Genomic DNA, 14,882 nt, shown 5'->3' on the forward strand with positions numbered 1-14,882 from the left:
AGCTCCATTGATTTGAAGGCTTACAATTTGTGCTGCTCTGTGACTAGCCTATTGTCTTCTCTTGTGGCTTCAGAGCATCCTGATGGCATTGGCCTCAAGCCACAATCTGGAGGCAATGATTCATCCTGCAGGCTGAGACCAGAACCTGGAGTTTTATCTGCCACAAAACACAGGGTCACTGAAAATAATAGGGGAGATTTTGGAGGGTTGCAAGCAATTATTGAGTATCCACAGAGCAAAGCAGTTCCTCTAAAAATATGTAACTAAAGTGATACTGAGGCCACATTAGCTCTGTTCTCTTCTGAACAATGTAGAATTTATCATAGTTTTGAAAGACCTGACCTTCAGTGATCCAAGATTGCTCTCTACTTCAGAGAAAGCAGTTTGCTACTGCAGCAAAAGTCTGCAAGAGTAGGGGAATGGTATAGTAGCTTTTTGAAATAGAAAATACATTTCTGGGCAATTTTTTCCCTTGGGTGTGATACAGACTTTGTTCCACCTTGTTCAGAACAATAGACAAGGCATAAGGTGATACAACTATTTTTTTTTCTTTTCATTATAGACCCCCCAAAATAATGAAATTATAGACTGGAGATCAAAACCAATCTTTTCATCTGCTTTTGTGTTTGCCATATGCAGACCTCTTGTTCTCAGGCAGTATAATGCTAAATGTTATAAATAAAAAGAACAGAGTAGTACAGATAATCTATCTGAAAACACTCATGCAGTTATCACCCACATGTAAAACATGATGGCTGTTTGCAAGATGAAAAGGTCAGTTTTGATCAGTCAGACAAGGCAGCCACACTTACTTCATTTTGGTTTTTGGATTAATGTATTTCTGTATCAGAAAAGAAGTCCAAATTAGCCATGAGGATTGTGACCCAGTCACATAAGTATGTGTATTGCTTTGGCTGATTTATGTTGTGGACTTCTGGGGGAAAGAAAGTAACCTTCTGTCAGTTGCTTGTGCAGCACCTCCCAGAACATCACAGGTAGGGTTCCTATACAACAACATAATTGAAGTCAACCAACCCAGTAATAAAGTAGCAGATAAAAAATACCTAGAATCCTAGAATCCTAGAACCTAGATCCTAGAATCTTTATGGTTGGAAAGAACCTGCAAGATCATTGAGTACGACCTTCAGTCCTACACCACTTCAACCACTAAAACATCTCCCGAAGTGCCGCATCTACCCATTTTTTTAATACCCTCAAGCATGGCAAATCTACCACATTTTATAAGGATAAAAGAATCTGTACCCAGAGGAAAGATAACCAGAGTAGGGAATTTTAAACACTTTAAAATATTTCCCTTGTGTATTGCTTCACCCAAAATGTGTGTGTATCTGTGTACCTCTTTATCTTAGCCTCGTAGTTGTTGCTCTGTCAATGCTGTAATGGTTAGTTCTTGAAACCTTATTACCTGCTGTCTCAGGCAGCATCCCATCCCTTAAAAAATAAAACTACTCTTCTTGGGAGCGTGTACAAGCCTTAACATTAATATTAGTTAACATTGGCTTTTGGTGAGCGTTTGTGGAAGTGTAAATTGGTTTCTTGAATGTTCATTCAGTAGGGACCTCAGAGCACTCAATTTAATGTGAGTAAATGGGGTAAATCTGCCTCTATCTATATTTTGTGGTATCTTCTTTTCCGGTAGATACTTATGAAATTTAAAGTGTACATTTTATTCCAGGGAAAAGAAATTACTTGAGAAAGAATATGCAATTTCTAGTACTGAAGCTTGTGACACAGAAGCACTACAATATGTGAACAGGCCAAAATAAAAATACATTTCTTAAAAGTCATAAGGCAATTAGTAAGTTGGATGCAAGTTTGCTAGCTGCATAAATGTTAATAATTCTGTCAAATTAATTATTTGTACATGCATGTGTTTTGTATGGCTGGCATTTGAAGTTAGTTATACAACATAATAATTAAGATTCTGGTACCACACTCCCTCTTGTTTTAACTTGGCTTGTGTGGATCCTGTTGCAGGATCTTAAATGAGAACTAGGTTGGTGTAGGGGAATGTGCTGAAGCATGGAATAGAAACTTCATAGCAGCTGTGGAAAAAGTGTGCCTGCTTGTTTTACGTGGAGCACAACTATCAGTTTACTCACAGAGAAAATTATTTTATTGCACAATCAAGATGACTTTGTAAAGCTGATAAGTGCTTATTCATCAGTAATCAAAGATTCAAAACTAAGCTTTGTCCTCTAAGACTGTATGCTAGTCGTAGTTTCATATGCTCAGCCAGAGCTGCTTGTAGTCATTCTGAGGACTCATTCATCTCCATAATTAATAGCCCTGTATCTAGCACCTTGCTTGAGAGACCAGAAGGTTACTTGCAAATGTTGATTTCAGAGATGTCCCCGTAAACTTCAGAGCAGCTGAGGAATTGCTGTTTATAAACCATTACAACCCTGTGGGACATGTTAACAGAGGAACCAGAGCATCTCCAGCAGGCAGCTGGAGGAAAGTTGACCTAAGTATCCTCCTGTGATACAGTACTTGATCCCTGAAAGCCTGAAATGATCATGTAATAGACAAGGCTGGGAAGGTCAAAGATCAGCTGTGCGCCTTTTTCACTGGCTACAGATCAGAACACAAGGGAGAAGACATGCTGAATAACAGATCCTTGAGCTCTTTCATCCATTTCATCCATCTAGCTTTACCATTTCCTTTGTGCTCACAGAATTACCACTCTCCATACAAAAATTTTATAATATCCTCTTGCAAAAGCAACTTCTCAGTCAGAGAAGGTTGGTGTCTGTTGTCCCATGGGATAATTGTAACTTATATGCTAAGGATAAACATTGATTCTTCCTTTCTGGGAGATTGGATAGGACTTTCATGATAACAACATGGGGGTTATTTTAGTGTGAGAGAAGTGAAGAAACACCAAGCTACTTTTCTAGCCTTGAAATATTGCCACTGCATTTTAAAGTAGTTTAACAGATTAGAAGACTGTGATTTCAGATGGTTTTGAGGTTAAAGAGTAAGGTTCAAAATGGAGAAAACACGTGCACAGACCCTTAAAATTGAGGGTTCCAGTTTTTAGAGGTGTATTTAAGGCATTTCTCCTCTTGTATTATTAGCATAAATTATCAACAGAATATCATTTGTTTAAGAACTAACTGTGTACAATGTCTGTCTCTTGTTTATATCAGAAAAGGATCAGTAAGGAATGAACTTAGTCAGGCCCAGAGGATAATTTAAATGTGAAACTTACATGAATCCAAATTATGCATAATAACAAACATCCTCATGATAAAGGCTGTGATTCAGCACAACACTGAAATATGCTGAAGATTAATCATAAGCATATGTTTAAATCTGTCTAAAAGTTAGCACAAATATACATCCATTAATTTAAGGATAAGGTGCCAATGTTGTGTGAAGCTGTTAATACAGTTGGTTTGGTTGCACGTGTACTGTTAATACTCCTAATATACAAAAGTTTGAAAAAGTGTAGATTCATCAATAATGAAATGTTAGTGAAATTCATCCTTCATGTGCCAAATTGCCTATATTAAAAATGTGGAAGAAAATATATAGTGTTATTTGGAGAAAATTTGAAATTCAGTGCGGTGATTCATTGCAAAATCCTCTTTCAATTTGAAAACTAGTGAAGTGCAGTCTAAAGTTGAAACAAAACATTCTGCTGGACTAAAGATATTTTTTCAATATTTCAGGTTTAATTTTTTATAGCTGCCACAAAACCAAGGAACCAGTTATTCACACAGCTCTAATCATTTTGACATTTGTAGCAGACTTCTTTTGCCTCACAATCTCTGTAAAGTCATATGTTTTCATCTCAGCAAATGTTTGCATAATATTTGCATATGCAGATAGGTCCATGGAACCTCAAAGGGACTGGTTGCATAAGGGTAAGTCACAGTGAGTTCTTCCATTGCGGTCAGTGTAACCACAGCTATATTAAGCTGTTGCTCAGTGTAAAACTGCGGACCAGATTCTCAACTCTTGTAAGTTATTTTTCAGATCCTCACTTTTTGAAAAAGAAGCAACAACTGGATCACTGGCTGTACACTAGTTCTCTTTGATGTTTGTATTTCAGAATCACAACCACTGCAGCTTGCATGATGGACTTGAGAAGATACCCATTAGATGAACAAAACTGCACTCTGGAAATAGAAAGCTGTACGTACATAAGAAAATGCATGTAAAACCTAGTTCAGATGTGGGGCAGTTCTCCTTTTACTGAACTGTGTAAGATTTACACTGGTGTCCCTAAACACTATCTGAATCATGTAATTTTCACCCTTTGAATTTGTTTGTTCATTTGTTTATTTGACTTGTAAAACAAATATATAAGGGCTCATCCATTTCTAGATGGATGATACATACTAGAAAAAAAGGTTTAGTACAGGCTGAAGTCATTTATTCCTCCAGCTTGACTTTGCAAAGGCGATGGCTGAATGCTTGTCTTCAAAACAAAAATGAATGTTTGTATTTTAATCAGATTAATTTTTGAGAGAGTAAACACTGTGATACCATTTTCTTTCAGTATGCTTTATTATGCATGGATGGTCTTGCCTCAGGACCCACCCTGGGCTTTCAGATTGGCCCCATTTATGATTTGCGGTGGTGTTCCAAGGAAAACCAGATTCTTTCTTCCACCTAGTAATGTCCTAGGATTACAACACTCAGAAGTGTATTTGCACTTTCAATATTTTCTGCTCCATTTCTGCTACTGGCTGGAGATTTCAGGCCATATGCAGAAAATATTAGTATTTATTCTGTGTTCAGCTCTAGTCTTCCACTACAGAAGCTAATGGGAGTGGTGCAACTCACGCTCTTTAGTGCACGTGGAAAAGATCTGGCCCGGTTATTTTTGTCTGTATTCATTGTTTAATTAACTTTCTTCGGGTTGTTATCAGTTTAAATACACACTTTGCTTCGGTGCTATATTTGTATGATGTCTTAAATCATGCTAATCTGCAGTTCTGCACATTAGAGGATAGCATTTTCTGGCTCCTTGGAGCCATTAATCCCTGTGTGAATTTTATGATACTAAATGATACAAAAAACCTCAAAACAAGCAAACAAACAAACAAACAAACAAACAGAAAACCAAACCAAAACCCAAAGTATTTTGCCTCAAAGTCCTAGGCAAACTGTAATGGCACAGCTTTTTAGGATACCTTCCCCCAGGCATACAGAACAAAGTACCGTACACCACACCAGCAGTTCTGATCCTTTTCATTTTCTCAGATGACAAACTGTATGTACTATGTCTGAATCTACTTTTGAATCTGTTGTTATTTCTGACTTCCTCTCCTATTTTTCCTGCAGATGGCTACACAACTGATGACATAGAGTTCTACTGGAGAGGTGGAGATAATGCAGTCACTGGTGTGGAGAGAATTGAGCTTCCTCAGTTCTCCATTGTAGAATACAGACTGGTGTCAAAGAATGTTGTCTTTGCCACAGGCAAGTATTGTCATTTGCCCATTTAGTGTTTAATTTCCATGTGTATGACAACTGTTGTTCTATTAATCATTATTAATCTTAATTATATATAGTCTGTGTTGAGTGTTTGGTTAAAGAAATTACATACTTGATGAAGCCCACTGTAGTAGCCAATGAAGTATTTTTCTTATATGTGTGTGTGATACTTAACCAGACACATAAATATCCATCATCTGCATAAATAGGAAGTGATTCACTCTGAAACATCAGTTGAAATTTAGCCTATGGGGTTACTGTTCATACATGTTTTGTTATGCTAGGTCAAAAAGCCACCAATTTTATAAACACCAGCCTGCAACTTTTCAGACCATGTTTGTTTCATTGTTGTGTAGTGAATGTAATGTCTTTAACATCCTGCTTTACTCTGATGCATATATTGTACTGTCTATGTTTCCAGTGCTTTTGTCATTGTAGTTAAGATTCTAAAACTAAATCCCTGGCTTTCCTCCCTGTTTCCTTGAAGATGTGATAAAAGTTACTGGTAATTCACAGCACTGATGTTTTCAGGTGACAAAACGCAATGCTGATTTACACGTTTGTTGTTAGACACCGTCATAGGAAAATGTTGTGTGTTACAAGAGCAAAGCAACAGTGAAAGTAGTCAGCAAGTGTGGGGCTGCTATTTGGGACCTCCAGATTTTCAGTGCTCTTCAGACCACAGGAGTGTGCTGTTCTCTGTGTCCCAGCACACTGGAACAAATGTAGCACAGCTCTATTATGGCTGTAAGCATCACTTCACCCACTCTTTGGACACAGCATCTGTTTCAAAGTACACAGAAACACAAGTTGTATTTCAGAACAAAATGTAAATATTGCTGAGATTGAAATTAATATGAGGGGGGTTTTGCCAACTGCTGCTGTTCTTGTTTATCATTGTGAATGGAAAGGTTTTTTTTCTGTAGAGGAACAGGTGTTCTAATCCTATACCCTTCAGTTCTTCTTCCTTGTCACCTTTGACAGCCAGGGCTTACCTGCCCTTCCACAGGGCTGGATATGGTTGTGGAGGATGGCTCTTTTTGACAACAATGAGAATACAGAATACCTGGGAAGTTTTTGTGACAGTCCAAAGCCACTTCTTAGTGTGGAATGTTTCAGTAAAAGCATAACTTAGTAATTTAGAGATGAGAGTTCAGGAAAAAGAGAAATCCAAAGAGCTATTAGACTAATATGAAAGACAATGAAAACCAGGAGTAGGCAGTTATGTAACTGACACAACAGTTCTTCCCAAGAAAACACGTGGAAGGGGTAAGAAACTCTCAAGGTTTAAGACAGCTTGACATTAGTGAGTAGGATGAGACAGTTACAGAGACAGATTCTTCCATGCTTCTTGTACCATTTTCTGAAACGTAATTTTTGTCACTGACAAAGAGACAATATTTAATGTACTATTTTTTTTGGTACAGAACATCATGAAAATGCTTGATTAAGTATGAAATTTTGTGACGAGTATTTCCATGCATGGGACACATCACATTTATTTCTCCAAACCACTTATTTAATTCTAAATCTGAAGCATGCTAATGAATCTGAGGGATAAAGTCAGCACACTTTTCAAATTATTTCTCAAGACCCTACTTTCTCATGGTCCAAGTAATTAGTGCCAGTTTCTACATTTCTGTGGAAAATAAATCAGGCATGGGTTGTTTTGGGGATTTTTTGGGGGGTGGGGACTTTGAGGTTAATGAAGTCTCAAATTAGTTCTTTAAGAGCAATATCCCAGTGAACATTTCAGAGATTTCAGTACTAGCATGCTTTGATTGTATAAAACCAAAAGGCTTCAGAGTCAGGCTATAAACAGCTTTTGGAGTAGTTATTTCTTCTATCCATCATGAGGAACAGTGCTGTATAATCTTGTGTAACTTATGCAAATGGAAAAATCTGTTCCCATAGTTACAACTGAGGAGCAACAGTAAGCATGCAGAAACCCCATAGATAATGACAGAAAGCTGTGCAGCACTGCAAGAATACTAGAGAAACTACATGCATGTTGAAACATAGCATTGGAATTAAAATTATCATGCCAAATTAGCAAAATGGGTCTGAATAAAGTATAAAAGTCAGTATAGACAAGTGCAAAATACATCAATGCAACTAATTATTCCTATCCAAATTTTGAATAGGAAATACCAGGTTAAGCCAGGATTCTGTGTCTAGAAATCTGTTGGTTGCTGTTGGTCTCAGATTGACCGCGACCCAATAACATCTTTTTGGGGGAAAAAACCACAGCAAAACAAAACCACGTTTCATAGAGTCTGATTTGCATTGCTAAGGCCCGAGCTGAGATTTTGTGATCATGAGTAGCAGTGGTCAAGACCATTGCAGAGTACTAGAAGAGGGTCTAGAGAGTAAAGAAGAGAAAATTAGTAAGTATGACTGAAGTCTATAAAATTAAATACTAATAGAAGTTTGTTTTTTTTCTAAAAAGCAACTGTGGAAGACATAAAGTCTTCCACAATGTCTTCAGGATATCTACAAAGACATGGGCAATACCCTATCCTCTTTATTCATCATGGAAAGGATAGTAGTATGTAAATTGCTGTGAAGAAGGAAAATCTGTGTGACCAGCCTTCTAATACCAACTGAAAGCCATACATGCTACCAGGAGACTTCTAAAATGGCAGTAGACACCTATTTGTCAGTAACTGAACTATACCCATAGCCAAATGATATCAAATCATGCTGCCAATGGAGCCTAAAAAGCTAGTCCTCTCTTCAATACCTCTATTCTGTCAAATGAATAGCTCTTCAAACACTTTTCAGTTGCCTAAACCTAGGTATCTAGTGCTTTTTGAGGTTCTGTGGAGCATCCTGCTTAGCAGTTAGACTGCTGTTCTGGTGGTTTACAGTCTTGTCTCCTATATGACGATCTTCTACTTCAGTATTAATTACTTAACTAGCATTAAGTTCTACTCTTCTGTTAGTCTAATGGCATTAGACACCTCTGTATAGGCAATGAAATCACACCCTTAGAATCAGCTGACACTAAGTCTAGATTTCCATAGGTTTGCAAGGAGAGCTTCTGTGCCATCCATGAGTAAACATCTGCAGGCAAAAACCTGAAATTAATGCCTAGACCTGTGAGGTGAATCTGCCTCCTAAATGTTTGTAATCCAGTTCTAAAACTAAAAAGGCATAGAGATCTGTAAAATATAACCTGAAAGGGTCAAGATGCATAGCAGTCAGAGACAGAGTAGCAGCTTGTTGGTAAGAGGAGGGTACTCTTAAAATAGTTGAAAATTAATTATTTGCTGTATTATGAAAGATCAGTCTGTAAAGTACATTTGCAATTAGCTGAAGAACCTTCCCAGAAGAACAGATTAAAATGAGAGTTCTGTAACTGACCAACTCTGTTCACTTGGTTCATACTTGAATAAAACAGCAAGAGACTAATTTAGCCCTGGAGCTAGATATTTCAGCTTGCTAGCTTTTAATGAAATTGAAACAGAAACAAGTAATTACTTTTTACCAAGTGCCCAAATATATGAAAGAGGAATATTTTGGGCTCAGTTATTGATTAAGTATATATATTCATGCCTGCATTCTCAATGCTGTTGTTAGATGGAAATATTTCAGGCCAAATTCTGTTCTTCCCGTACTATTTAAATTAGCCCATAGACATCAACGAGTTATATGAGATGCGAGGGAGGATGTCAAATCTAGTCCCTGAACAGCAACACTGTTCTTTAGGCAAAAAAAAAACAAAAAAAACCAAACAAATTTTGTTGGAATGTTAACAACTAGAATTTCTTCATAATTAACCCATAGATGTACTAAGTCTTAACTGACAAATCACTATCCAAGCATAATCAGGCAAAACCCAGTGTAATTGTTGAGCTCACTAAAAAATTCATTTTTATTAAATAAATTTCACAAGATGGTTCTTTCCTGGATAAATAAATATCTGGGCTTGCAGTCTTTATTCCATGCAGACTAGGACCCATCCTTTCACTGAGCTTCAGACATCTAAAGAAGGGAAATAAATAGGGGATATAAGCAATGTTCCTTCTGTTAATTCTTTATTTCCACAGATTTCTGGGATTTATTTCCTGAAGGTGAATTTTATAGCAGAGTTGGAAGGCTAGAGGCAGGGCCAATAGATCATCTATGAAGGCATGATAGCAAGACAGGTGAAAGTAACACAAACTATTGTAGCCTTGGGGAGAGCTACTTAAAGGAGAATTCTTGCTGCATAGTATTAAAAACAAAACTACAAGTTCATGCTTTAATTTCAACCTGAACTATTACAAAGACCAAATTATTTGGAAATTGTCTGGGATCCAAAGCTCCCAATAAAATTTCAACTTGAAAAATCACCCCAAAACAGGATGGTATTCTAAGTCTATGAAAATGAGCAATGTGATAACTCCAGTAAGTAGGTGTAATGTCATCAAGACCTTTGGTTAGATTGCCAAGGAGCCACAGGCCTTCAAAATCCAACCATGAGACTTGTGGTGTCTTGCTCTGATTTAAAGTGAATATAGTTTCTCTATCTATGAACTCCAGGTGTCTTATTTGATGGGAATCTAGTCAGTACAGTCTGGAGACAAATTCAGTCCATGGACAGGAGTCTAATTGGCTTTCCTATAAATATAATCAGAGCTTAGAGACCAAGCTCCTTTGTATGCAGTTTGAGTGAGTTGCTTGATTGACTGCTATTCAAGATGACATAGGACTTCTTAATCTCCATCTGCTGCTCAAAGTCAGGTAAAGGATAGGTCATACCCACCAGATGTGTACTGCTGTCTGAGATGTCATCAGCTGGAAGAAGGTAGATTTAGGTTAGACATTAGAAATTTTTTTAGTGTGACAGTGAAACACTGGCACAGGTTGCCCAGGGAAGCTGTGAATGCACTCTCCCTGAAAGTGTTCAGGGCCAAGGTGGATGGGGCTTTGAGCAACCTGGTCTGTGGAAGGTGTCACTGCCCATGCAGAGGGGCTGGAACTAGATAATCTTTAATGTGCCTTCCAACCCAAGCCATCCTGTAATTCTGTAATCTGAAAATGAACAGTGTGCCTTCAGATTTTCAAATAAATTTCTCTGATACCAACTCTAGGATGAAGAACATGGTAGTTGAAACAACTTTATGTTGACATCTCTGGCCTTGAGACAGTCTGTCTGAAGAGCCCACCATTAGTGCCATTTCTGTTGTAACCTGATCTAGTTGAAAATGTTCCTGCTTATGGGAGGGAGGTTGGACTAGATGACCTTTAAAGGTCCCCTCCAACCCAAACCATTCTTTGGTTATATGATTCCATTACACCTTAGCCTATTAGATGGACAAGGTGATCAGGTAATGGGTGATGGTGGTGGGTGAAGCATTTAAGATAAATGTCTAAAGTTTGCTCTGTTACACTGTTTCTCAGTTCAAAATTATTACTGAACATTATTGACATATATTACACATCACTTGATGACACGACTCCTCCGTTCTCACCATTTTCCCTGACTTATCAATAGCAACATGCTCCCTTCTTTCTTGGAGGTTCTCCAATACGTCCAGAGACCTTGGCACTGGAGGAGCCCAAGAAGAGGCTTTAATTTACTGAACCTTCTTTAATGAATCCTTCAGACTGTTTATCGAAGGGATAAACAGTGGGAGATTGTCCCATCATCACACTATCAGCAATATTCCACAGACAGGCAGACCTGGATGGGACTTTTGGAAAGGAAGAGATATATTGAGAATTTGCATGGGTGGTGTATTATTTGAAATAATTATCCTCAAGAGATCTTTCTAAGGATTTCTGTCTGATGCATTGCTCTCTTTGCAGAAAGGTGATCAGGTCTGCTACATTTTTCATGTATTTCATGATGGCGGGGTGTGCTCCTACATAGTCTGGAGAAACAAGGCCATTGAAAGCCATTTCATAAGAAGCTCAATGAAAAAGTTAAGCCCTGTTAGCAAAAAGCAGCCATGGTTTTGAAGAGAGAATTTTGAAATTTTGAAAGAAAACATTGTCCAGTGGAAAATTAAGATGTTAAGCAAGTTGAAGTTTAAATAATTCTTTGCTGAAAATTCTGTTAACTGCTCTAGACAGCAGAAAACCTTGGTCTGATTTTCATGATGAAATAAAGTCTTCTGACTCCATTAATATTGTTCTGTTGGTGAAACTAGAAGGGGTCTCACCCTGGAAAAAATTACTACTGATTTAAGTAATAACAGCAGCCAAATATATGTAGCAGATATTTCTTTTTCCAATGATAGCTCTTCTGCAACTGTTTAATAAAACAGTTAAGGATAGTTGCATAAAATTTGATGCTCCCCTGATGCTTCTACTGCCTGGAAACCGTAGCATTTCTTACATCATATGACTGAAAGTATTCAAACTATGCAGAACGTGTTCAAGAGAAATCTGGAGGTTCCTATTCCTTCTTTCACTTTCTCTCTCTGGAAATGCATTCCTTCTTCTGTGTCTGGACAAATGTGATTTCTTACGCTTATATGCAAACATATGATCATAATTTAAAGGGTAGGTTTTAATTTTAATTTTTAATTTGTTTTTAGATTTAATCTTTCATATCTTGCATATATTTGCATTAGAATGCATGTTATGTCGCCTAATACCTATTTGGGACCTTGGTTTATTCAGAAATGGTTTTTTTAAGGATGTTGACTATAATAAGCTTTTAGATGAACTATTTGAACTACCATATCTAAAGCTAGTAATGCAAACACTGATATCATAGAACTATGTTGTGTCAATTACAACTTTTTCCTTGTACTTGAATTTAATTTTCTTTGCATTTGGTGAAAGTAATCAAAAATTTTAAATGTTTTGAGGTTTCTAAATATATATAAAACATACTCAGTAAGATTAACATCCATTTTGAAATATACCAATTTGAAGTTGAGTATAAATTATTTTGTTTGAAACATATTCATTAAGCTTTTTTTTAATTTGTCTATTTACTCCAATCGTAACAATTAATGAATCCTATAATATATATATATATATATATATACACATATATACTGTATATATAGCCATACATATATAAAATATACTTTTTTTCCTTAAAATATTTTTGGAAGAAAAATTCTGTTCATCTCTAGTTGATGTTACTGGATCTTGTCTTAAGGCTTTGCCTCACTGGAATTCATTGTAATTTATTTTTGACACCACAGGAAGCATGTTCCTCATAGTTCAGATGTAATTACTAAGTGTAATTTCATGGACAACTCTTTCACATAAATAAAAAGTTATGAACATTACTAATCCTCTCAGTGTAAATACTGTGCAATAACCTGTGTATTTGGATAAGCATTTTACTTAGAGACCCAAGCATCTGGTTTAAAAAACTATCTGGTGCTCACCCATCTGTTCAATAATCTAGAATGACTTATTCTTTCTCTCTTTTCTTCCCAAATACAAATTGCTTGGATATCACTATGTTCACTGCAAGGTTTCCTTTAATACCAACGAGTACTACAGTGAAGGCGTTTTCCCTGCTGTTCTGCAGATGTCAGACTGCCCCATAACATGTCTGTGCTTTAGTTTCTAAAGAAACTGAAGACACCTCTCTGCAAGTGTCTGTTCTTAGGTTTGTATAATGCTGTTTTCCCTTCCCTTTCCTCAGGTGCCTATCCAAGACTCTCACTGAGCTTCCGGTTGAAGAGAAATATTGGATACTTTATTCTTCAGACCTACATGCCCTCCATACTGATTACCATTCTATCATGGGTGTCATTCTGGATCAATTATGATGCATCAGCAGCAAGAGTTGCCCTTGGTATGTGCTAAGAATGAGTGGGACATGAAAATGAGACTAAATGTAGCCTTTGGAGGTTGTTGCAGACTGCAACGTGGTGTCAGTGGTTTTGATATTGCAAAATAATTTACATTAAAATCACGTCATCCTGTATTGTCTCAAAAGTGATAAGGTTTCCCCCTCATGGAAGAATGTACCTAGCACTGTCTCTGACACAATCTGCTCACACAGGTCCCAGCCTTCTTCTCATCAAAGAACTTGAGCATGGGCTTTTGGTCCAGCTCAGTGTGGGAAGGCAAGTGTGGCTCCTGCCCTCCTCCCTCTGAGGTCCTGGGAGCTTAAATTGGCAGTGGCAGGAACAGACCTCAAGAACCATGTGCTAGGCCTTAGCAAGGGAGCACGACAGCTGTGATAGCTTAAAGTGCCATGTAGAAAAACATGGATTTGGCACCAGTTGGTGACCCCTGGACAAGACCTTTTCAGATCTAAGTGTCTTTTGGATAAGGGGAGGTGGTTTTAAAATATTTTACAGGAAATGTTTCATTTGTTAAGGAAAAATACTCAGGGATAGCTATAGACAAGGAAGATTAGATGGCTCCATAAATCCTTATAACTACAAATGTCTCTCATCTCATCCCAAACATGTCTTCAATCCTGTGCTCCCAATAACACATGATTTTCTACCCAAAACTTAACTCTAAGCCTACACTTTATAACTTCCTGCAACACTCTCTTCTTAAAACAGGAATATATTTCCAATTTCCTTATTTTTCTGGTACGTACCACAGCAAATGAAACTCTAACCCACATCCATAGATTCCCCGTCTCTGTCCTCCAAATGTCCAAAGGTCCTACATACTAGAGCAGGCTGGAAGCCACAGCTATGCCATTGTAAATATCATATAATGTCCTAGCATCTGAACTTGTCTATTGCTCTAGATTATCTAAAGTTACTGTTCAGTAATTGTACAGATGCTGTATCTGGGCATGATACAATCTGGCATTACCACTCAGCAACTAGTGCTTATTCAGCAAATAGCAACTAAGTAGTAGTTTATTAGAAGGTGGGCCATAGAGTCCATGCACTGATGTATTCATAAATGAACTGCTGGCTGCCAAAAATCCAAAGATCCACCCTGAATATGTTATGACTGAGTGAGGGGAGTATTTAAAACAAATCAGTCATCATCTAGATTTTACGTACTGGCCAGAACTGCAGAGAACAGATGGTTAGACAGAAATGACCAAATCCAGTGATGTTCCACACCCTTCTATAATGGGTTCAGATGTTTTTTCCTTGTTTAAGGAAACTTCATAGGGCCTATTTCTGTGTAGCACAGGTTTATAAAGTACTGTCTTGTGATTACACAAATGCTACAACAAAAGTCAAGGGTACATTCAAAGCAAGTGCAGGAGCCAAGTTATTTTATTTCCAACTGATAGTACTTTGGAGAGGACAGAAATCCATCTAATAGGTTCTTCTGAGAAAACAATTAGAGCCTTGGTGATTATGTCTTGGATCACCTGATGTTTGCATAATAAAGTTCAGTACCATGGGTCTAATCCTATGTTCATTTGTTCTCTTATGAGTTTGAGGCTGATATGAAAATGTATCAAAATTTAGAGGCAATATAACTAGTGCCTTTGGACATCTGTAACTAGCTTTGAAAACCTC

The 14,882-nt window shown here is 37.3% G+C and overlaps 1 protein-coding gene across 3 annotated transcripts in view; it reads left to right on the forward strand.

Annotated features, from left to right (window-relative positions):
• The window catches only part of GABRB3 (gamma-aminobutyric acid type A receptor beta3 subunit), a 109,100-nt gene that overhangs the window by 79,745 nt on the left and 14,473 nt on the right, over window positions 1-14,882 (forward strand). For all 3 annotated transcript variants that reach the window (XM_030453183.1, XM_030453187.1, XM_030453195.1), the window contains 3 exons: window positions 4,082-4,164; window positions 5,320-5,457; window positions 13,076-13,228. In XM_030453183.1, coding sequence (XP_030309043.1) covers window positions 4,082-4,164; window positions 5,320-5,457; window positions 13,076-13,228 — 374 coding nt within the window. The remainder of the gene's footprint in view (window positions 1-4,081; window positions 4,165-5,319; window positions 5,458-13,075; window positions 13,229-14,882) is intronic.

The sequence above is a fragment of the Calypte anna genome, chromosome 1 (genome assembly GCF_003957555.1).
Source record: "Calypte anna isolate BGI_N300 chromosome 1, bCalAnn1_v1.p, whole genome shotgun sequence".
NCBI lineage: Eukaryota > Metazoa > Chordata > Aves > Apodiformes > Trochilidae > Calypte > Calypte anna.